The sequence below is a fragment of the Manis javanica genome, chromosome 18 (assembly GCF_040802235.1).
Source record: "Manis javanica isolate MJ-LG chromosome 18, MJ_LKY, whole genome shotgun sequence".
NCBI lineage: Eukaryota > Metazoa > Chordata > Mammalia > Pholidota > Manidae > Manis > Manis javanica.
Window position 1 is genome coordinate 22,846,861 of NC_133173.1, and position 25,022 is coordinate 22,871,882.

Consider the following 25,022-nt stretch of genomic DNA (forward strand, 5'->3'; position numbering starts at 1 on the left):
GCTGTGCACACTGTGCAGTGCTCACCATATAATATGAACTTTAAAGAGCAAAATTAAGGACATTTGTGTCCACAATAATTATTTCATTAATGATATTATGATGAAGACTGCAGCCACCCTACCGTACCTGGTTCATTTATTCTGCCAAATGTATGCCTGGTGTTGTGTTTTCTGGTCTTGAAACACATTTCACAAAAATCAAAGTCATCACAGTTTCTGCATTTGAATCTAGGTCCATTGATAGGAAACATCTGACAGCCATCACACCTATTTTTAAAATAGTCATTGAGTTGATAAAGAGAAAGATGAAATTGTTTATTAAACTTAATTCCAAAGAAAGCCATTCCTCCCAAACAAATCTGACAATATAAAAATAAAAACTCACGTAACCCCAGGATGAACACTAGGCACCAACTCCATTTCTGATAACAGGCCAGTCCAGTGAGACTGCTGAGGGAAATCAACAATGACATCTTTTCCATTGGCACTGAAAGCTGGGACAGAACAGAAACTGCCTGAAACATCTTTGTCACCAATGAAAACCTAAAATTAAAATAAAAACTATACCTAGCCATGTAATATTATATTATACTTATGTATGTCTTACAAAGAGTACTTCTCTTTTGGAGAGATGCACTAAGTCACTTGTGGATGAAATAACATACAATGTCCATTAGCGGCTGAGTTCAAAATAAGTGAGGGGGCGGATCATGGATGAAAGAGCTTAGGCCAGAAGCTGACAACTATTGAAGCCAGGTGACAGGTATACGGAGGCTCACTATACTTATTCTCTACTTTTAGATATGTCTGAGATTTTCCAAAATAAGGTTTCTTTATATTATACAGGTCAAAAGCTCCATTCGGTACCTTAGGGAATAAAAATCACAGTAATGTTAAAGGGCCTCTTGCCCTTTTGAGTGTTCTGCTTGCTATTCAAAACCTAACTTTCAAATGAAGTTCTTTTTAAAATTTTTCTTTGTTTTGATTTTTAAAGCTTTTAAACTACAGTAAAATGTTAAATAAGCCATCCCTTCTTACGTAACCTGAGAAACTCTAATACCCCTACCTGCTGGGAAAGCCCCACCATTGTGGCCATTTCCAATCTAAGCTATTTGACAGTAAGAGTTTTCTATAAGGCTCAAACAAAACAAAACAGGATCCCTTTATGACACACAAAGAGTTTAAAGATAAAATAAAACCATATGCATATTTAATTATTTCTCATGCAACTGTTAAAATGGATACAAAGTATCCCACATGTCTGATTTGAAATCTCAGCAATATCAAGTTAAATATAAACTAGGAGGGATTTTATGTTCCCAGTTCCTAACTCCCAATATTTGTATATTTCCATTTCTTAAATTTAGTCCCCAATTTTTATACAGCATTAAAAAAAGAGAGATAAGAACAGTCCATGACCAAGGGAGTCAGCCACTCACATACAGGCCATTTGGCAGAATGACTGACAGAACAAGTTTATAGAACACAAATGTCAGGTAAGACCAACCTATGACTGTGATGGATTGAAGACAAAAACAAAACCACTCTTCAATCAAATCTAATCCAAACTACAAACATAACCAGATGCCCCCTTATCCTAGATAATATATACAACAGTTCCTATGACAATCGTTAACTCCATGCTGGCTCCATTCCTCCCACCTTCTAGATAACATTTATTAAGATACCCATTCTTAGAATTACCTTGCTTGCTTGAACCCTCCCCAAAATATTCCACACAAACCCCATTATCCCTTTGCTGTTCTCACCTATGGGGACACCCTGTTCTCCAGGGTGCACACCCAGAGTGAGTGGCAATGAGTTAGTCAGCCTGACTGCTCGGCTACAGACGAGTCCCGGTCTATCGGGCACTGACTCGTGGAAGAACACTATTTAAATATCATAAGGCTTTTCTCATACTTGTTTTTCTTGCCTTTTACTGGAAAAATAAATAAATGATGTGTTTGTATTACCTGATGAAAAGCTACCATTAGGAGTTTTACTGCCTAGATAATATTACCTTTCACAACCCCCACACTTTGATGAGTCACAGATCCCCACTTGTACTTTGGTGTGGTGACTGAGGCTTTGACGCGAACTTTATCACCAATCTTGATGTGTGAAGGAGAACTTGGTGGAGGATAGCCTAGAGATCCCAATAATAAATGAACTAAATCAGCATGCGTTTCTGGGAATTCTGTGTATAGTCCAAAAAAAGCAAGGTAACTTACTGAAGAACATACTCACCTATAAGTTCCACATGAATATACCTAACCCAGTAAGTGCCTCCTTTCTGCTGCCAATCACACTGCACGTTGAGGTCGTGTAAGCCATCTCTATCCAATTTAATTACTTTACCCATATCTCCTTCACACACTTCTTCATATGTTCGACAGCATCTAACCATCATTCCAACCTGAAATTAAAGTCAAATTAAAAATCCAGTCTAGTACAGAGATGAAATGAACAATTTTAAGTATCACTATTCAACTCCAATGATCTCCTCTAGCACCCAGACTGCACTCTCAGGATCATTTTACACTAAATAGAACCAGAGCTCTCAAGAAAACTGGCTGTTTTGATGTCTGAGGAAGGAAATATATAAGATGAACCTCAGTCAACTTGTTCACCTAAAATAACATCCTGATCAAGAGGAATAATGGCTAAACACATCAAACCCATAACAGCCAATAAATTTATCATCATCATAATAAGCAAAACAAAGGTTTCTGGTCACCTTTGTAAGGACCAGGGCAGTTCACTATTCTGAAAATAATAAAACAAGAAACAAAAACAAAACAAGCATTTACTCTGTACAAACTGTGTTACAAGCATTTACTCTGTACATACAAACTGTGTTACAAAGAGTGACCAGAGTTGATAGTTTTCTTCAAAGAACAGAACCCCAGCTAATGAATTTGTTAAGGGAAGACAAAGAAAATCACAATTGTACAAGCCCTCATGATGGGTCCGGAGGATGACATTTATGGCTCCTGAAGCACTGAGGTGAACAACTGATAGAGCTTCCTGAGAGATGAGGCAGGCTGACAAGGGTCAGCCCAGCCACATTTGCATGCTGGTCCACACACTGCATTCTGGGCCCGGTCACCCCCCAGCCCTCACTCCAGCCTCACAGAGACACAGAGGAGGGCCGAACCCATGCACCTTCAGGCACATGCAATGGCATGAAAATAACTAGTTTCAGCCACAAATAAACAGAAAAGGAAAAAAAGGAGAGGAAACTGTGTAGGTTAAAAGACACTCCAGACACACATCACCCCAATGTAAGACTTATCATCTTCTTTGTATCCAAATTCAAAAATATTACTGCTTTAAAAAGCCATTTGGAAAAAATTGGATATAAAGTATTATTAAGAAATTATTGTTTATTTTGTTAGATCATGTTAGGAAACTAAAGTCATATTATGTTGAAAACAAATCCTTTATCTACTAGGGATACATAGTGACATTTTCATAGGTGAAATGACATGATTTCCAGAATTTTCTCTGAAATACAATAACAAGAACAAAACAATTGAAACAAAAAAGGATTTAAGGTGGATATAGGACTACATAAAAAGCATAATTAGATTTTAAAAATTAGATGGCAGTGAGAATGATTAAAGAAAAACAAGACGACAAGACAGATGCCCACACTGCACTACCATGTTATGTTGAGATGTCAAATCACTATGGAGGACACAAGAGACCAATATGATACTATATACCAACAATGATGTTTCTAAAAAGGTGCTGAAAATAGAAAGCAAAAATAGATACAACTGTATCCAAAATGGAAATAACCAAGAAGCACATGCCTCTGTGCCATACTGGAGTGGACAAGCCACCTCTTGCTCTCTGGCTTTGGCCCCGGTGATTATCTTTTGCCCCACTGTCCTCTGATGCAGCCACAGTGGCCTCCTTGCTGTGTGCTGTTCCCTCCCTCTCCATGCCTTTGACTTTCTGAGATGCTCAAACAGTTGAAAACCCAAGCACAGTGCAAGCCTCCAGCCTAAAACAATTACTCACCTGAATATTCTCTCTCACATACACAGCATAATCATCATTACTCAAGAAATCAGCACGTTTTTTGTAAGTCTGACTTTCTGTTACAACAGCACCCGTAGACTACAAAAGATAAATATTTAAATAGTGAACAGATAAACCTACTTAACAAGAAAGAAGTGTGTGGAATCTACAATAAAGTATGAAACACTGTATTGTATTTTCCCTATAAAATATTTCACTTTAAAAAGATAAACCAATAGCACAGTAAGCAGAATTATTTCAAAAGCTAAAAGACATCAAATTTCTGAAGCATTTCCATATTAATCTCTCAAAATGATTTACTCAAATCAGAAGTCAATTTATCATATAAAACATGATTGTTGAGTAAACCTTCTAATGACCACTCAACATGATTAGATGTTGGTGTAAGGATGTTTTGATGCTAAAAATAGTTAAGGCACAGAAAACCCATTCAGCACTAATGTTTAGCTATGTGCCAGATAGAACCACAGAGATAAAACACTGTCCAAAACGGACAGTGTTCAAAATGCCCCAGTGCATTACAGAGGAGCCCATAACAGGGACAGGTAGACATGAGCAAGGGGCAGCCACACAGGTGACACTGACCATGGCGTAGGCTGCATCGTCCACATCTTCCACCACCTCCTCATCCGAACACTCCTCGGATCCTGTGTCTGCATCCGAGAGACCCGTGGCCTGCATATCAGCGTGGTCCAGCAGCCACCCGACCAAGGCTTCCACACCTGCAAGCAAGCACACCAGCACGCCCACCTTGAGGACTCAGAGCCGCCTGCCACAGGGCCTCAGATACTACATTTCCAAAGTAAACCTACGACAAATGGGTGGACACGTCAACTGAGACACCCGCAAGGAAAACGGAATACCTGGCAAGCCCGCAGCATTCCCGGAGGCACCAGTGAGCGACTTCAGGGCAAACTCTATGCTCCTTCTAGGGAACCCCATTTCCATGAGCTGAACCACGATAGGCAGTGCTGGAGCAGGGGACTGCCTGCGCTTCTTCGTTCTGACAGGGCGGATGTGCTGCACAGGAATGGGGGTCGTCGCCTCGCTGGAGCTGCAGTCTTCAAACACCGGGCTTGATGGGTGAGTGGCCTCCACTGCCAAACACTGACACACGGCCAGTGCAGCAGCCTATGCAAATGAGAGGCAGGTGACGTAAGCAGTCTAAGACGAGGGAAATTACAGATGTCTATGAATTGCAGTGCAGAAGTACAGAAAACTCAGACTTACAGTGTATTTTTACAAGAGTGGACAGAAATGTTAAAAACTGACAAAGACAAATTTCCTAGTAATACAAAGATCTTATGGTTAAGAATCTGCTTACACACCACGCCTAGTAAATCAGCCAATTAACATATCACAACAACCCAGAGTACTGAGCAGAAACAAGCTGAGCAAGTGAGCACAGTACACAAGGGCCTATGGCAGAGGAGAGAACCCCCTGTTCCGTGGCCAGTGCCAGCCCCCACTCTCCTCCCTGTGGGATAGCCCAGACCACCACAGCAACGGTCAACTACTCAAGGACAAATGGACCACTCTGAGGGTTAAACACGGTATAAAAACATAAGGAAGATGAAGGATATTGGGAAACAAATGACAGTGGACCAATGAACATATGCTTCCCTGAGGTCTGCAGGTGGGAACACCCCACCTCCAAGCACATGCCCCCTTCCCTGGTCTCTGCTCCTCATCTCCAGTTCTTTCACAGAACCTGAGACTTGCTGTTTTTTTAAACTGAGAAAGGAATTAGGAAGAAACCAGGGACACCACTGAACCTTCCAATGCTTATTAGGAAGTGTCAAAAAGCCTAGAGTTTTGTTGAGAAGTGTGAGTAACTCAAAAGTGACAGCTTCATCGTAATAGTTTACTATCTGGAACCAGACTGAGCCGAGAGCTCTGGCTCTGGTAACAGGGAGTTAGCTTGTACTGGACTAAGCCTCTGCTGACAGTAACTCTGTATGAAATATTTTTAAAAACTGTTTGAAGGCCCTGGAGAACAGCTGAGGCACTCAGAACTGGAATAGGTACAACCCCTGACCACAAGGGAAGGCCAGTGGCCAGATACCAACAGCCAGCAGTGCTACTGGACTGCCGGAAGAGAGAGGCAGGGTTCAGGCTTGCCAGAGCTGTTACAGATAAGGGAGAAACCACAAATGTGCACAGAGACTGCCCTCAAATCTTTGGCTGATTCCAAAACCAAGCATGTGTGGGCCTCTGGAGAACCAGCATGAAGGGACTGCTGTGAGGCCAGAGGGACTTCTTCAGCCACCCAGTGCTTGGGAGATGGTGGAGGTCCAAGTCCAGATAAGGTAGAGGGACCTGGCTTCCTGTGAAAGCCCAGAAAAGATTATAAATCCTGTAGAATTAGAGACCAGAAACCAGGACAAAAATAAATCATCATAAGAAAGTACAGAACTAAGGCTCCAGGGTACCGAGGACAAAGCCAGGTGCTGAAAGCATCTGTGAGAATGAAATTCCACCACCTCCAGCAGAAGCAGACACAAGGCACAGCCAATACGATGTAATATCCAAAAATTCCTAAATACAATAAAAATTATCAGATATGTAAAGAAGCAGAACCCTAAATTCACTATAATCAAGAGAAAAAAACTGCTAATAACAACAGAGCAACAGGTGGCCAAGGTGTTAGAAATGTTTTAAAGGTACAGTGAAGACAGATACAAAGGCTGAAGAGATCAGAACTATATGCTGGAGAGGAAAGCTATAATACTATAGAATAAGAACCAAATGGAAATATGAGATCGGAAAATACAAAATAATTTCTTGGAAGGCTTAACAGCAGATTAGATCCAACAGAGCAGAACATCCTGACCTTTAAAACAGAGTAATACAATTAACCAAGAGACAAAGACTTAAAAACTTAACAGAACCTAACAACCAGACAGATGAGTAGACTTAGAAAAAAACAAAAAGCAGGAAAGGAAAAAATGATAGTCAGCAAGTCTCCAAATTTAGTGGGGGAAAAAAAAAAAATCAAGCCAAAGATACAAGAACTTAAATATACACAAAGAGGATAGGGAAAAAACATATACACTTAGGGACATCTTAGTCACATTGCAGAAAACCACAGAAAAACAGAAAATTAAATGCAGGCAGGGGTAAAACACAGGTATTTCATAAAGAACAGTAGGAATGCCAGTTGAATTTCCATGAGACTCAAGAGACAGAACATGGTAGGTCTCTCTCTGGTGCAACAGCCTTTACCAATTCTCAAAAGGTGACTCTACATTCCCTTGTTCCACTTCCATGTCTTTCCTCTTAACACGAGGTGCCTCCAATGACAGGTCCCAGTTGCACTCTGCCCAATTCACTCTTAATCTGCTCAGTGTCCTCTTTTTATCCCTACAGGTGACTGAGCTCTCCACCTGAGCTATCATCTTGGAGACTTTTGGACGTGACAAGTAGTTCGCGTTCAGGCCGGCTCAGAGACACACTGCACTTCCCCCTCCCCGCCCTCACTGCGGGCTGCCTGGAGCCCTCCCGTCAGCTCGAAGCAGCTGCTGCCTCACTCTGGATTCCACTTCCCCACAGGATCTTTGTCTCTGGGGACTTTTATGAGGGTACTTTCTACCTGACAAACTCAGCACCCAAGGTTTTGCTTTTGTCTTTGATACTTTATCCAGAAATTTTTAGGTACTACATAGCTAAAAGAATTTGAAAAATATCTAATCTTCCAAGTTGTGGACCACAAGGGTCCCCTTCCCTCATGTCAGCCCTTCTGTGGGAATGTGTCCCTAGCCCCAGACACCATGCTATGGGCTGCAGCTCATGTGCTTGGAGACAGGGTGGAGGGCTGGGAGTCTGGCTCAATAGTGTATAGCCCAAAAAGGCTTTGGCGAGAGGGATTCACATGAGCAAACGCAATATTCCTAAGTCTATTGGGGCTCCTTCATTAACAGTATTTCCTGGAAAAAGATCCCTCCATGAATAATTGAGCATCTGTCCCACATTGAATCTAATTAATTTTTCAAGTAATTCACACAAATTCAAAATAAGATTAAGCTGCAACTCATTCATCTTCTACCTCGTATTATCATGCTCCATGAATAAATGTGGCTAAAGCCTAGTCATATGAATTATTTTGGCATGTCATTTAAAATTCAGAATAAAGTCTTAAGAAACTACCACCTAGAAAAAAAAGTTGTTCACAATTCAATGTTCTCTATCAAAATTCCCAAGGCTGCTAACTGTACCTCCAGCTCCTGTTTGTCAAATATGGCCTTCACTGGAGATGGCTGGGTGGCTGAGGCCAGTAACTGCTGCAAGAGGATCATTGGTGGCTGTGGCCCTTCAGGAGACATGTCCCCAAGGTCAGGAGATGCAGCTGCTCCATCATCTGAATTAAAAAAAAAACATGCACGACATAGTTTCAACCACAACATTTCTTTACTATTAAAGGTAATACACTGAGCAGGTTGAACTGGATATGATTTCTACATCATCAAGCAGCAGACAATCAAAATCTTCAAGGCTCAGACTCAAAACCAACCCCTAAAGAATTATCCTCTCCCTGCTTTTTGGTCTCTGTCCTTCATTAGTTCACCTCTCTCTTTCAAGCCAACAAGAGTTACTTCCAGAATTCCGCCCTTGGTCCAGCTCTTACACACTCTCTCTCTAGGTGCATATTCAATGCTTCAAAACCCCTTCACTGGACACCCAAGTTCCTTTCTAGCCCTAGATTTTCCTACCAACTCTTGTTCAGACCACAAACTGACAACAGTTCCAAATGTGTCACATGGTCAGGATGATGTCCTTTTTTTTTGGTGTCTTCTAACCCACATAGCTTAGATGAGGCACTGAGCACTTCCTGTATACCCCAAGCCCACTGATACCCACTGCCTGAGTCCATGCGGCATTTGAGTTTGCTCGTCTGGTTTGGTGGTACCTTCAACCAATCCTCTAGACCAGGGGCTACACCATCTTTTTTTTCAAGGGCTAGAGAATAACCAGCTCAGGCTGACCAGCCCACATCCTGTCATAGCTCCTCTGTCCTGCCACTGAAGGACAAAGTGGCCTGAGAGAACGTGTCAGCAAGCAGTGTGGCTGTGTACCCAGAAACTATAAAAACAGGTGACTGGTAGTTTGTCAAGCCCTGCTCCATCCAGAGCCCCCATTTTGCCCGGGCATGGATGGTGACCCCAATTCAGTGAGGCCACAGCAACTTCTTGAGTGACCAAAACAGCCAAGCCAATTCCCTGGACTCTGGGTCCCAAATCTTCTATTATTATGGAGTATTTGTCTTTCAAGGTCCCTACTATCTGATACACAATGAATCTGGACTTCCATTAGATTTACCTCATACTCAGATCATTTAAACTAAATTCATAATACCCTCTTAAGACTAAGTAACAATACAAAAACACCCCACGCTCCACTAGACTTTCTTTTTGCCAAAGGTACTCCTCACAGTCCTTCTTATAGCTCAAGCTTGAAACACCAGCCACCTATGACTTTTCACTGCTTTGCCATGGGTCTGCTGACCATCTGAATTTCTTCTTTGGAGAGCTGTCTGTTCAGCTCCTCTGCACATTTTTTAATTAGATTATTTGCTTTTCATTTGCTGAGGTGCATGAGCTCTTTATATATTCTGGATGTCAACCCTTTATCGGATCTGTCATTTATGAATATGTTCTCCCATACTGTAGGATGCCTTTTTGTTCTATTGATGGTGTCCTTTGCTTTACAGAAGCTTTTCAGCTTGATATAGTCCCACTTGTTCATTTTTGCTATTGTTTCCCTTGCCCACGGAGATACATTTGTCAAGAAGTCACTCATGTTTATGTCCAAGAGATTTTTGCCTATGTTTTTTCTATGAGTTTTACAGTTTCATTACTTACATTCAGGTCTTTGATCCATTTTGAATTTACTTTTGTATATGGGGTTAGACAGTGATCCAGTTTCATTCTCTTACATGTAGCTGTCCAGTTTTGCCAGCACCATCTGTTGAAGAGACTGTCATTTCCCCATTGTATGTCCATGGCTCCTTTATTTTACATTAATTGACATTATATGGTTGGGTTTATAGCTGGGCTCACTACTCTGTTACATTGGTCTATGGGTCTGTTCTTGTGCCAGTACCAATTAGTCTTGATTACCGTGGCTTTGTAGTAGAGCTTGAAGTTGGGGAGCGAGATACCTCCACTTTATTCTTCCTTCTCAGGATTGCTTTTGCTATTCGGGGGTCTTTGGTGGTTCTATATGAATTTTAGAACTATTTGTTTCACTTTGCTGAAGAATGCTGTTGGTATTTTGATAGGAATTACACTGAATCTGTAGATTGCTTTAGGCAAGATGGCCATGTTGACAATATTAATTATTCCTAGCCAAGAGCATGGGATGAGTTTCCATTTGTTCGTGTCCCCTTTAATTTCTCTTAAGAGTATCTTGTAGTTTTCAGGGTATAGGTCTTTCACTTCCTTGCTTAGGTTTATTCCTAGGTGTTTTATTCTTTTTGATACAATTGTGAATGGAATTGTTTTCCTGATTTCTCTTTCTGTTAGTTCATTGTTAGTGTACAGGAAGGTCACAGATTTCTGTGTATTAATTTTGTATCCTGCACCTTTGCTGAATTCCGATATTAGTTCTAATAGTTTTGCAGTGGAGTCTTTAGGGTTTTTAATGTACAATATCATGTCATCTGCAAATAGTGACAGTTTAACTTCTTCTTTACCAATCTGGATTCCTTGTATTTCTTTGTTTTGTCTGATTGCCATGGCTAGGACCTCCAGTACTATGTTGAATAACAGTGGGGAGAGTGGGCATCCCTGTCTTGTTCCCAATCTTAGAGGAAAAGCTTTCAGCTTCTCATTGTTCAGTATGATGTTGGCTGTGGGTTTATCATATAGCCTTTATTATGTTGAGGTAGTTGCCCTGCATACCCATTTTGTTGAGAGTTTTTATCATGAATAGATGTTGAATTTTGTCGAATGCTTTTTCAGAGTCTGTGGTGATGATAAAGTGGTTTTTGCCCTTCTTTTTGTTGATGTGCTGGAAGATGTTGATGGATTTTCGAATGTTGTACCATCCTTGCATCCCTGAGATGAATCCCACTTGGTCATGGTGTATGATCCTTTTGATGTATTTTTGAATTCAGTTTGCTAATATTTTGTTGAGTATTTTTGCATCTACATTCATCAGGGATATTGCTCTGTAGTTTTCTTTCTGGGGATGGTCTTTGATGGTTTTGGTATTAGGGTGATTCTGGCTTTATAGAATGAGTCTCGGAGTATTCCCTCCTCTTCTATTTTTTGGAAAACTTTAAGGAGAATGGGCATTATATCTTCTCTGTATGTCTGATAAAATTCCGAGGTAAATCCATCTGGCCCAGGGGTTTTGCTCTTGGGTAGTTTTTTGATTACCACTTTAATTTCTTTGCTCGTAATTGGTTTGTTTAAATTTTTTGTTTCTTCCTTGGACAGTCTTGGAAGGTTGCATTTTTCTAGGAAGTCGTCCATTTCTTCTAGGTTTTGCAGCTTGTTAGCATATAGGTTTTCATAGCATTCTCTAATAACTGTTTGTATTTCTGTGGGTCCGTTGTGATTTTTCCTTTCTCGTTTCTAATTCTGTTGATGTGTGTTGATTCTCTTTTTCTCTTAATAAGTCTGGCTAGAGGCTTATCTATTTTGTTTATTTTCTCAAAGAACCAGCTCTTGGTTTCATTGATTTTTTTCTATTGTTTTATTCTTCTCAATTTTATTTATTTCTTCTCTGACTTTTATTATGTCCCTCCTTCTACTGACTTTAGGCCTCATGTGTTTGTCTTTTTCCAATTTTGATAATTGTGACATTAGACTATTCATTTGGGTTTGTTCTTCTTTCCTTAAATATGCCTGGATTGCTATATACTTTCCTCTTAAGACTGCTTTTACTGCTTCCCACAGAAGTTGGGGCTTTGTGTTGTTGTTGTCATTTGTCTCCATATATTGCTTGATCTCTACTTGAATTTCTTTGGTGATCCATTGATAATTTAGCAGCATGTTGTTAAGTCACCATGTGTTTGTGAGCCTTTTTACTTTATTTGTATAATTTATTTCTAGTTTTATCCCTTTATAGTCCGAGAAGTTGGTTGGTAGAATTTCAATCTTTTTTAATTTACTGAGGCTCTTTTTGTGGCCTAGTATGTGGTCTATTCTGGAGAATGTTCCATGTGCACTTGAGAAGAATGTGTATCCTGCTGCTTTTGGTTGTAGAGTTCTATAGATGTCTATTAGGTCCATCTGTTCTAGTGTGTTGTTTAGTGCCTCTGTGTCCTTACTTATTTTCTGTCTGGTGGATCTGCCCTTTGGTGTGTTGAAGTCTCCTAAAATGAATGTTGTGCATTCTATTTCCTCCTTTAATTCTGTTAGTATTTGTTTCACATATGCTGGTGCTCCTGTATTGGGTGCATATATATTTATAGTGGTTATATCCTCTCGTTGGGCTGACCCCTTTATCATTACGTAATGTCCTTCTTTATCTCTTGTTACTTTCTCTGTTTTGAAATCTATTTTGCCTGATATTAGTACTGCAACACCTGCTTTTTTCTCCCTATTGTTTGCATGAAATATCTTTTTCCATCCGTTGACTTTTAGTTTGTGTATGTCTTTGGGTTTGAGGTGCGTCTCCTGTAAGCAGTATATAGATGGGTCTTGCTTTTTTCTCCATTCTGTTACTCTGTGTCTTTTGATTGGTGCATTCAGTGCATTTACATTTAAGGTGATTATTGAAAGATATGTACTTATTGCCATTGCAGGCTTTAGATTCGTAGTTACCAAAAGTTCAAGGGTAGCTTCTTTACCATCTAACTGTCTAACTGAACTCACTTATTGAACTATTATAAACACAGTCTAGTGATTCTTTTGTTTCTCTCCTTTCTTATTCCTCCTCCTCCATTCTTTATATTTTGGGTGTTTTATTCTGTGCTCTTCTGTGTTTCCTTTGACTGCTTTTGTGGGTAGTCGATTTTATTTTTTGCCTTTAGTTAGTATTTGGTTGGTCTGCTTTCTTTGCTGTGATTTTATTTTCTCTGGTAACATCTATTTAGCCTTAGGAGTGCTTCCATCTAGAGCAGTCCCTCTAAAATATCCTGTAGAGGTGGTTTGTGGGAGGCAAATTCCCTTAACGTTTGCTTGTCTGGGAATTGTTTAATCCCTCCTTCATATTTAGATGATAATCACGCTGGATAGAGTATCCTTGGTTCAAGGCCCTTCTGTTTCATTGCATTAAATATATCATGCCATTCTCTTCTGGCCTGTAAGGTTTCTGTCGAGAAGTCTGATGATAGCCTGATGGGTTTTCCTTTGTAGGTGACCTTTTTTCTCTCTGGCTTCCTTTAATACTCTGTCCTTGTCCTTGATCTTTGCCATTTTAATTATTATGTGTCTCGGTGTTGTCCTCCTTGGGTCCCTTCTGTTGGGAGTTCTGTGGGCTTCTGTGGTCTGAGAGACTATTTCCTCCCCCACTATGGGGAAGTTTTCAGCAATTATTTCTTCAAATACAATTTCTATCCCTTTTTCTCTCTCTTCTTCTGGTACCCTTATAATGCGGATATTCTTCCATTTGGATTGGTCACACATTTCTCTTAGTTTTTCTTTCATTCCTGGAGATCCTTTTTTCTCTCTCTGCGTCAGCTTCTATACATTCCTGTTACCTGATTTCTATTCCATTAACGGCCTCTTGCACCTCATCCATTCTTCTTTTAAGTCCTTCCAGAGACTGTTTTGTTTCTGTATTCTCCCTCCCAACTTTATTCATTAGCTCTTGCATATTTCTCTGCAGCTCCATCAGCATGGTTATGATCTTTATTTTGAATTCTTTTTCAGGAAGATTGGTTAAATCTATCCCCCCAGGCTCCTTCTCGGGGGTTGTCTGGGTTATTCTTGTGTAGGTCATATTCTTCTGCCTTTCGTGGTGATAGAGGTAGTCATGGGCAGTTCGCACGTGTGTCAGGTGGGAGAACAAAGTCCCTTCTTGCTTGCTGGTCACCTTCCTCTCCTGCAAGAACAGCGACCCCTAGCGGCTTTTGCTGGGCAGCTGCGTGCCGACGGGGCCTCTGAGTCAGGCCCAGGCAGCTGTGGAGGAGGCTCTGGGCGACTGCTGTGGGCACGGCTGCTCTCAGGCTGCTCCCCTGCTATGGCGGGTCCACACCGGAGGGGTAACAGGCACGAGGCTGTTTATTGCCGTGAGGTGTCTCAGAGCTGTGCTGCGTCCCAGAGGGTTAGGGTGTCCATAGTTCCCCGGGATTCCCAGCTGCTGAGCTGAGTGTGCCGGGACGCTTCCATCCAGCTGTGAGGCCCCTGTCCTTCTAAGACTCTCAAAAGCACTTGCTTTTCGTTTGTCCCAGGGGCACCGGCTGTCGGAACCCGCTCGCAGGTTTTACTGTTCCGTTTCCCTAGTATCCAGTACCCCACACACTGTGTGTCTGCACTCTGGTGTGTTTGGCTAGGGATGGGTGTTTAGCAGTCCTGGGCTCCCTCTCCCTCCCTGCTCCGTCTCCTCTCCTCCCGCCGCGAGCTGAGGTGTGGGGCACTTGGGTCCCACCGGGCCGCAGCTTGTATCTTACCCCCTTCATGAGGTGCTGAGTTCTCACAGATGTAAATGTAGCCTGGCTGTTGTACTATATCTCTGGTCTTCTTTTAGAAATAGTTGTATTTGTTGTATTTTCAAAAATATATATGGTTTTGGGAGCAGATTTCCACTGCCCTACTCACACCGCCATCTTGGCTCCTCCCCTGCTTTTCCATGTCTTATAAAAAACTATCCAGCCAGTGTCTACTGGAACCTTCTATTTTTCATGCCTTCACCAGGAAGACACTGTATCACTTGACACAAAAATAGTTCTCCCATCTCCATGATCACCCTCTGACAAACACTTCATACCTGTCATCCTGAATAGCAATCCCTATCACGTGGGTCCCTGCCACTGCTTTCCAGGTCGGCCTTAAGTTCCTCCCTGGGATTTAAGGTGCTGTATCACGTGACTTCAACCGCCCTCCAGTTTCCATCCATATTCACCAGTGAACCCAGAGCTTCTTGCAAAGCAAAGTGCCTCAACACTTTCCCAAACATTCACTGCTTCGCCCTGTGCTCAAATGCCTTTTCCACAAACACAGGAATTCCTTATCATCCCGCACCTACAGTCTGCCACACCCTTCAAAGGCTGCCTCCCCAACCCTCAGCCCCAGTGCACCTGGTACTCCTACTGAGAGCGGTGTTCATACCACACTGGCCCATCCCTCACACAGAGCCATATGTGCTTTCTCCCCACCCTGACCTCAGAGAGTAAGGATCATAAATAAGGACTACCTTATCCCCTGGAATCTTTCAATACTAGATTGATCACAAAATATTTCATAGCTATTGTTTTTTCTACTCAGAGATAGCTCATTCTAGGAAACCGAAGTAATATAAAAAAGAATGAAGAAAATAAAGTCAGCTGAAATTCCACTGTCACTATTTTAGTAAATAGATGAATCTATGTCATATCTACAAACAGATATACATAGCAATGTGCCTTTTTGTCATTTTCATGTTTCCATGGCAACAAACATAGGTTTCATCATTGTGAACGGCACCACAGTATTCCACTGGATGGACACACCACCTAATAATGGGCATTTAGGTGTTTCCAGTTTTCAACATAAAACAATACCAACAAAGAAGCCACAATAGGCATCTGTAAACATTTATCTTCATGCCTTTTTGTGTGATAAATTCCCACAGGATGACTTGCTGGTCAGTGCATGTACAGAGACAGACAGGGACAGGTACATGTGTGCATGCACTCTAAAGTCTTGCCTTTCCTCAAATGCCCATTACATGGTTGTACCACTTTAAATTCCCACTAGCAATGTGCTGAAGTAGTGAAGTAGTGTTGCTTTCTTGGAAATGAACCACCTTAGGGTCTTGTTAAAATGTGGACTCTGACCCCCTACATCTGGGGTGCAGCCTGAGAGTTTACATTTCTGGCATGTTCAATGCTGTCAGTCCTTGGGCCCCACTTTATCAAGCGAGGCAGGAGAGGACTGTGCTCCCTACCTCCCTACCAGTCCCCTCAGTCTTTGTCCCATAAGACAAAGACAGCACCCTTGGCAATTTGCTCATTACTGGCCAGGGTGCACGTCTCCCTTGCACATTTAGAAGCCATCTCTATTTCCCCTCTTATGACCTGCTTGTTCATGCCTTCGCCTGTTTCCTATTTGAATATCTGCCTTTCTTACAGAGCTTTAAGAGCTTTCTTGAAGAGATACCTGCATGAGCAGCTGTGGCCTCCTGAACAGCTGGCTGGGATAAGATCTGCCTGAGCTGGTCCTGGTGGGAAAGCAGGGCACGGCCTGCCTTCAGGATGTACAGCTTCAACTGCTGGCACCTCAGAAGATCCAGGTCCACTTGTCCTGTGGGAGGAAAGGACTCAGCAGGCACAGACACCCTGCTCAGGCTCTGCCCCTCACAGCTATGTGGCCCTGGGGAAGGCATGCTGCTCCCTGCACCACAGTTCCACTGCTGCCTCAAGGCACAAACAATGCCCTGTCTGGTAAGAATCAGCTGACAAGCCATGATAGGAAATGCTGGCTAAGGAACAAAGCTAGCTGTGGACATGCTGTGGTTTCCATGTACACACCCTCCATAGCCAGAGATGTAACCTGGTGAGTTAAAGTTGGTCACCACTATAAACAATGCAGCAGCGATCACAGGAATGGGGAGAAATGGATGAGAAAACTCAAGGGGAGGGGTCAGAATGAGCCAGAAGTTACAAAGGAATACTCAAGAACTTCCAATGTGTAAGAAGTCAGGGAGAACAACTCTCAAAGAACATTTAAGAGGCAAAGTAAGGAAAAACCAAAGAGCAGTATTCTAGATCAAAGGAAGGAAGAGTTTAAGCATGGGTGGGTCTTACCCACAAAGCAAGGCAGATCCACAGATAGGCCCTGCTGGGTCAGGTGGTAACAAGGCCAGAGTAAAGCTCCTAATCCGCAATTGGGTCAGAGAACCATGGCTGGAAGAATAGCAGGGAGCAAAAGAACACAGACTCTTCTTCCAAAAGCTTGTTCAGAATAAACACTGGCACTGGGAGGCTGGGAATATCAGATGCCTCCCAGCACACATTATTCTTTGCATTACACACTCTTGCCAAAGTCCCAGGTGCACCATAACTCAACAAATGGTCAATCCATGTAACCCCAAAGACGTCAGCAGTGACAGCAATTTGCTCTGAACGATGATGAACACTGTCCAAATAATACCTGCCAGACATGTCACTGTTTCATCATGAAGCACCATGTACTGACCTGCAAACCCCTGTTTAAGTGACTTCTTTATTTTGTGTTTTTCCAATTTGCTTCCAGCAAGGTTCACCAACTGAGCCCAGACAGAGAGCATGGGCTCTGAGAAGGGCAGGCTGGTGACACTGAATGCCACAGCAGGGAGCTGAAAAGACAGCACAAAACACTTCAAAGTGTGTCCAATGAAATGAACAGATGAAATGTTCTCAAAGTTATTGTATCACATATATCCCTAAGTCTTTTTACATCTAAGAATAATTTTTAAAGATAACATTAAAGACAAGAAACTTTAATGTATAGTAAATATAACCTAATTTCCTCTTTACCAACTTGTCAACAATAATTACACCAAGGTGGTGGTTATTATCTTCTTAGACATATTCTTTCTTTCTCAAATTTTCTACAATGTGTATATATTCCTATAATAATGAAAAACAATATTTTATAGAAAGGTAAAGTCAGACTGCACTTAGGTTACCTCAAAATAATATATATCACTTACTTTCTCTATGCATCCCTAAACTCTTGGATTTAAGACAACAGCAGCTACTACGTAAGTCATGTCACTGAACACAATTCATAAGCATTTTCTAAATGAGGGTCATTTTTTTAAAGAAATCATTTTTTATGTTGAGTTGTTCAATAAAAATAAACTACATGAATTCATATTTTAAAATAATTAACATTAACAAAGTTACAAAGTACTTCCTAAGTTGCTAATGTCCCTTTATGTCTTTGAAGCTAAAATAAGACATGTGAACTACAAATCTGTATTACCCCTGTGAGTCAGGCCCTGTTTATCATGGGAGCACATATCAAACAAAGGCAGAACAAGAGATGGTTTCCCGCACATCAGATAGCTTCCTAAAAGGCAGACTTAAACTACTGGAATCAAGTTCTTTCAGCACAGATGTCAGAATACAGTTCTAGCACAAAGCCCCTTCCTTCACCATGGTACCTAGTAAACAAGCACAAGTTCACCTACTGGCTTTAGCTGATTCAATGGGCAGACGCGACACATGCGCATATCTGAGAACTGCACAGTGATTCTGCCCTTCGGGGTGATGCGAGTCACGGTGCCTTCTCCAAACTCATCATGCAAGACCTGTCCGCCCAGGCGCAGACGACTGTCGATGCCTCCAATCACTGCCAGCACTGCCATGAGGCCCCCCACTTCAGGGTTCTCTGAGTCTGGGAAGTAGTCTTCCAACAGTGCCTGAGCAAACAGAAAGCCAGCTTGGAGAGATCCCAGGGAGCTGCCTGCTTTTTACACAATTTCACCAAATTCACTTTTTTATGAGTTTCTTTGACAATTATTTCCAGTAAAAAATATTTCAATATACATCTTTGAACAAAATACATAGCATTTTAAAAAGACAGCTTAATAGTTAAATTAACAACCTACAGAGAAAAATCAGACTTGGAAATGTGGCACCCACCCCGTCCAATGGCTTTCCCATGCAGCTGTGGGTGACAGAGCGGAGCTGAGCATTGATGTACTTGTTTATGAGTCCGTTCCACTGGGCCAGTGAGTGCAACGTGCGGAGCAGGGCCACCACCTCTTCTGCCAGGGTGCTGCTGTGGGTGGCGGTTAGAGAGGCCTGCGGGCGGGCTCTCCGCCTCCGCAGAGTAGATTCTGAAACACAGGAGGGAGGAGACAGGAGCTACATGATGCCCTGCTCCACTAACCAGGACACAAACAAGGAGGAGAGCTCCCTACCTCTGAGAAACGGGATGTCTGAAGAGCAGGTGGTCAGCAAGCTGCCCAAGAAACCAAAAAGCTTTTCTACGAGGCACTTCATGTCCCTTGCCCTTTCTGTCTTGTCCCACGATGGAAGTACTGCTTGTAATAAATGCACAGCTAAGATCTGATTTTTAAGAAAAGGCAATATAAAATATAGTAAACATTAAAGAAAAATCGTTATCTAACACATTAAGAGATAACAGATTTTTATTTTCTCATTTTTGCTCCTATAATTGATACTCAGATTTGTTCCTATCATCTGATATTCACTATTTCACAGCCAGATAATTATACCCAAGCTTATTAATAAGGTGTATTTTAAAAAATAAAAATAAGAGGTTAAAAAAATAAGCTACATTACAGATGCAAATATTTGCCTCCTTTTCATTTAATTCTTCTCAAGACAATTACAACTCCTGTGAAGCAGATGAGAGCAGCTGGTAGGACTTTCACTTCATAGAAAGCAACTTAATCGGTTTACAATAATAAAGAACATGAGCCCCTTGCCTCTAAAAAATGTGCAAGTGCTAGTTCTAGTTCTTTTCTGCACTTATTACTACAACTGGGAGCATTGGTATCTTGATGTCACCTCCTACATGGACTCCTACAGTCCCAAAATTCACCCTGGGCAAGTATTAGCCCAGCAGCACAATTACCTGTCGCTGCAGCGAGGCTGCAGTGAAAGGCGCATGTCCCTCCACGACCTTCATGAGCAGGGCAATCCACTGTGGCGAGCTGAGGGCGGCACACATGTGCGGCGTGAGAGCAATACTGCGCACGAAGCCCAGCGTGCACCAGCTCCGGTGCTGTTCCCGGCACACCTGCCTGTTTGGGGAAGCTGCCAGAGCGAAACAGATTAGCTTGGCACCAAATTTCTAGAAATAAATACTCAGTGTAACCTTTAATTTACCTATTATATTATTCTCATTAATCTGATACTTTATAAATGTACTAAAATTTCACTAATTAAAAGTGAGAGGAACAGAAGACTTAGCTCAAGGGGCATTCCACATTTTTAAAACCTTTGAAATACATGTGGTTCTTGAAGCTAGTTATGGAATTTTATCTACTTACTATTTCTAGGTAGTAGGGAAATGATTCACAATTAAAATAGCACTTATTTATGAGAGTGCATCTATTACATTTTTTAAATCTCATGTTTTAAATATCCCCCCCAATGACCTTGTTTGTATTTAATCTGCATCATAAATTTTCAGTCCAAGTTTAAGAAATTTGCATTAACAGAACAAGATGAAGAGGTTTTCATGAGTTTCATTCAATGCGACTCTGACTTGACCTTGACCCTGCAGGCTTCTGGCATCCAGGTTTCCACCCCTGGGCACCTGAGGCTCCCACTTCCTGCCCCCATCCCCAGCAGAGGCCCTCAGGCAGGGCTCATACCAGGTGACCTGCTTGAACGCTCGCCCAGAAACAGCTCACCCGCCCCACCTCCCAGGGCCTAGCCCCTGCTCTCCAGCCTTACAGGGACACCACTTTTCAGACACACATACTCACTCACAGCCACACTCACTCACACATACATATTTTATTCAAACACATAACATGCCAATCTTCACACTCATGCCCCTACCACAATCACACACTCAGTACTCACACACACACTCATAAACACATTCACTCACAACCAGACTCAGCCTCATTCTCAAACTCAGTCACGTGTAATCTGCCACTCACACTCACACCCAAATTCACACTCACACATGCACATAACCATGTACCAGTACACACATATTCACTCAAAACCCTTACACACACATTCACATTCACTCAACCCTTAAGCGGGATGAACTGCATCCCCCAAAACTTATGTTCACCCAGAACCTCAGAATGTGAACTTATTTAGAAATAAACTTTGTAGATGTAACTATACTGATCAGGGTGAACCCTAAATCCAATGAAAGTCCTTACAGGAGGCAGAAAAGGACATACAGACACAAAAAGGGAGGCGTCCCTGTGAAGATGACACATAGACTGGAGTGATGTGGCCAAACGCGAAGAAGCCTGGCACCCCCAGAAGCTGTAAGAGGCAGGAAGGATCCTCACCTACAGCTTTTGGAGAAAGTCCAGCCCTGCTAACACCCTGACTTTGGGTTTCTGGTCTCCAGAACTCTGAGAGAATAAAGCTGCTGTTTAAGCCACTGTTATATGTTAAACTATGTTCACCTCAAAATTCATATGTTGAAACCCTAACCATGAGTAACTCAAAATGTGACCTTACTTGAAAATGGGGTCACGGCAGATACAGTCAGTTTAAATTAGGTTAAACTGGATTATGGTGTGCCGCTAATCCAATGTGATTATCGTCTGTATAAAAAGGGGAAATTTGGACATAGACGCAGGAAGAGCACCATGTAAAGAAGAGGGCAGAGAGATACCTACAAGGCAAGGAATGCCAAAAATAACCAGAAAAAATACCAGAAGCTAGGGGAGAAGCCTGGAACAGATCCTTCCCCCACAGCCCTCAGAAGAAACCAACCCTGCTGACACCTTGAGCTTACATTTTCAGCCTTCTGAACAATGAAGAAATAAATTTCACTGTTTAGGCTGCCCAGCCTATGGGACTTTGTGTGGCAGTCTAAGCAAACGACTACAGCTACCAAGTTTCTACTGAACTGTTAGCAGCCCTGGCACACTCACACACATACACACCCCACCACACACACATTGACAGCCCCAGCACTGACTCTGTGGGCCCACAATTATTCACTGCGTACATGTCTTGTCCATCGTTCCACTTTCCACTAACATCCGCAGCAGCCCACACAGAGTCTTGGTGGCTTCACTCTGCATGACTTCAGCATGGACTCCAGCAGAGAGACAAACAGTTTGTAGTAAATTAACCGTGCTGGTGAGCATCATTGCAGTGGGGTGAATGTTCCTTTCCATTTGTTCAGCTTCTGAGAAAAAAGTTATCAAAATAAGAAACTGTACTCTCAAATAGAATTGGAAAATGTCCCTGCATGTTATTTAATATCACAGTATAAACTGTGGAAAGGGAAGCAGCTCTTTACGACAGAATTCAGAATGCATTAAATGCTCACCCTAATCATGTCTGCTCCCACCTTCCTCAAAGAAAATGAGCCTTTACAATTCCAGTTAATTTTTTTAAAACAACCTCAGCATATAGCTCAGAAGCACTAAAACAATTTCAATGATTCATTTCTTTAGAAAGACACCTTATCAAATGTCAAAAGCTGGTTGCTGACAACCTACCTTTAACAAAGATGAGGAGCCCTTCTCCACAGAGGGTAACCAGAGGCTCTGTGTCCAGGCTGCTGGCTCTCAGACAAGGAGGCACTTGCTGGTGGCCAGGCCACCTCTTTCACTCAGCCAGCCCTGCTCAGGCCCCAGTGTCCCTGAGTGATGCCCACAGGCAGAGAGCTGGGAAGAAGTGGGGCACCTAGACACTGCACATCAGGTGCCATGATTAACAAAGCCAGCACTGCCCATCTATTTGGAGCCACATGGCTTCATAATATTGTATGGAGCCTCTCAGCCCCATAAGGTAGGCACCACCTGTTACACCTCTTTATTCACACCCCTCAAAGCATACATGTGGAGCACAGCCTTTCCCATGCTTCACACCACCTGCTCTCAACTGAACTTAGCTGCTCAGGTTTCCTCTCCTAACCGTAAGAGATTCTGGGAGCCTGACCATGCTGTGCACACGGCCAGCACCTGAGCCCCATGAATCAGTGCTGGCCTCCTGGACAGTCTCACCAGAATCAGCCATGAGAAGCTTCACTCATGCATCCCATGGTCTTTTGGACACATCTAAAAAAATGTCAGAAAGCCTTCCTCCCACAACTTGGATTTCCTTAGATAGAATTTAACTTTCTATGTCACCTCTGCTTTCCTTAAGGCAATAAAGCACTAACCCCACAGTATGGGCAGCATTCTGAGTGAAGGATCTGTGGAAAAGGCGAGAAGAAGAGCAGGACACGGCCTGTGTTGCTAGGAGGCTCACCCAGAGCCGTGAAGTGGTGCCTGCCCCGCGAGGCACTGGCTCACTACCCCAGATAGGCTCAGACAGCCCAGAAGGGCAAGTGGAGACAAAGACACAGCAGGCGCCACACCACCTCGTCAAGGTCACCAGCTTTTAGAGCCATGTTGCATCACGCATCAGAGGCAACTGGGCCTTATTCAAATGAGACCTTCACCCGCAAGCCCAAGCATACAAAGCCCAAGTCTGCAGATGAGTCCTAACATGTTGTTCTCACGTCCAGATGAAAAGGATGGCCACTGAGCATTTAGACACAGCTCAACACACTGCCCGGGCTAAAGAGCCCTCTGAGCACCCACCGTAGTCATCGTCTGTGTCTGAGTCCCCTGCCGAGGGTTGTGTAGAAGCCGGCAGCTCTGCCAATTTGAGGTCGTACTTGCCCTCTTTCCCCATCCTATAGGAGTTGGTGCTGCCTGTGTCCCACTGGACCCTGATCCACCCGTCCTCTCCCAGCTCACCAATTACACGGCCAAGACCAGGGGGAGGTCCATCCTGCAGAAGCCAAAACAAAGACCAATTAGGGGGGTGCATGCCCATCCTGTCACACACACACTGCCTGTAAGGGCGGCTGCACCACCACACACACTTCCTGTCTGCAGAGTGCTCCAAACCCACCTGTAACAGGCACAGCTCACATCAGCAGGATATACTACATGCCAGCAAGGAAACCGCTCATGCTCCTCACCAGAGAGGAAGGGGGTAAAGGACTGTTCTCAGCTAGCATCCTCTAAGCCGTACAGAGATGAGGCTCTCCAGGCTTCACACCACCTGCTCTCAACTGAGCTTAGCCACTGAGGTTTCAGTGCCAGGGCCATACCACAGTCCCACAATTCCACACAGGGTTTTGAGAGGTCAGAAACCTGGTGATAAAGCCCACCTTCTCCTGCCTCACTTGGTTCTTCAATTCTCCCTCTGGACCCTAAAGGAGGACCTCCACCTCTCCTTTCTCTAAGTGAAAGCTCTTCTTAGGATGCTGCCACCTCTTCTGGGACACTGATTTCTGAGAAGATCCTGATGAGGTCCATGCTAACAAGTGAGGCTGAGAAAAATTAGCTGTGATAAGAATGCTTCCCACTCTGCAGGAAGGGGAGCACATCCTAACTAGTGGCAGGGTAACGACACAGACACCAGTCCATAGGACCCTGCCAGGGAGAGCTGACTGAGACCTGGGAGGAAGCAATGTGCAGCAAGAGAAATGGGAAGTGAGGGAATCACCTGCCCAGTATACCTGACCTGCTGGGCTAGGTACTCAATGGGCACATGGCCATCACCCGGCAGAAGCCAAAGCAGGTCTCCTGCCTCACGGCTTTCATGACACTAGTGTTCAAGCGAGGATCACAGTCCCTTGCTCACTCCTGCTCTTGTTCTGGGTGCACTTAAAATTCAGCTAATGCCAGGGAGTTTTCTGAAAAAGGCCACCACTCTTCACAGAGCTGTTGCCGCTTGAGGTGCCCCTATGGCAGGTGACAGGCTGCTGCTACTCTCTATTTTCTCTGTTCACACTACGTCATGTGTCAGCTGCACCTGCCTGAGTTAAAGTGTTCATTCCAGTTTCAACCCACTAATACCACGCAAGTCAGGATGTGCAAATGGTGACTACTGTGTGGGTCGTGTGTGGCACCTGATCGCCCCACTTCCAGTCCACGCCTCTCATGACCCTGGTTCCGATCTTCATCATGGCGGCCAGGTCTGGCCCCGAAACCGGGAGCTGCACCGGAGTGGTTTCCTTCCTCGTCTCTTCCAAAACTGTAGCGGCAGCTCCTCGGGCAGAAGCACTCATGTCTTCTTCAACATTTTCACAACTAGGGCCTACCAGAGCACCAAAACAGCAGCTGAGCCAGTGAACAGTTACAATTCTCTATATTAATATACTTCTAAAAAAATTAGTACTGATGAAGATAAATTTAATCCAGTGTTTAGTATA

The 25,022-nt window shown here is 43.1% G+C and overlaps 1 protein-coding gene across 4 annotated transcripts in view; it reads right to left on the reverse strand.

Annotated features, from left to right (window-relative positions):
* The window catches only part of HERC2 (HECT and RLD domain containing E3 ubiquitin protein ligase 2), a 264,575-nt gene that overhangs the window by 112,438 nt on the left and 127,115 nt on the right, over nt 1–25,022 (reverse strand). For 3 of the 4 annotated variants that reach the window (XM_073227077.1, XM_073227078.1, XM_073227075.1), the window contains 17 exons: nt 24,720–24,907; nt 23,398–23,590; nt 21,810–21,992; nt 19,731–19,912; nt 19,051–19,198; nt 18,770–18,966; nt 18,316–18,546; nt 17,337–17,475; nt 16,299–16,442; nt 8,265–8,407; nt 4,914–5,181; nt 4,636–4,772; nt 4,030–4,128; nt 2,248–2,416; nt 2,021–2,146; nt 386–494; nt 128–267 (listed from right to left, as the gene is read on the reverse strand). In XM_073227077.1, the coding sequence (XP_073083178.1) occupies nt 128–267; nt 386–494; nt 2,021–2,146; nt 2,248–2,416; nt 4,030–4,128; nt 4,636–4,772; nt 4,914–5,181; nt 8,265–8,407; nt 16,299–16,442; nt 17,337–17,475; nt 18,316–18,546; nt 18,770–18,966; nt 19,051–19,198; nt 19,731–19,912; nt 21,810–21,992; nt 23,398–23,590; nt 24,720–24,907 (2,796 nt within the window). The remainder of the gene's footprint in view (nt 1–127; nt 268–385; nt 495–2,020; nt 2,147–2,247; nt 2,417–4,029; nt 4,129–4,635; nt 4,773–4,913; nt 5,182–8,264; nt 8,408–16,298; nt 16,443–17,336; nt 17,476–18,315; nt 18,547–18,769; nt 18,967–19,050; nt 19,199–19,730; nt 19,913–21,809; nt 21,993–23,397; nt 23,591–24,719; nt 24,908–25,022) is intronic. The other variant, XM_073227076.1, reaches the window with a different exon arrangement.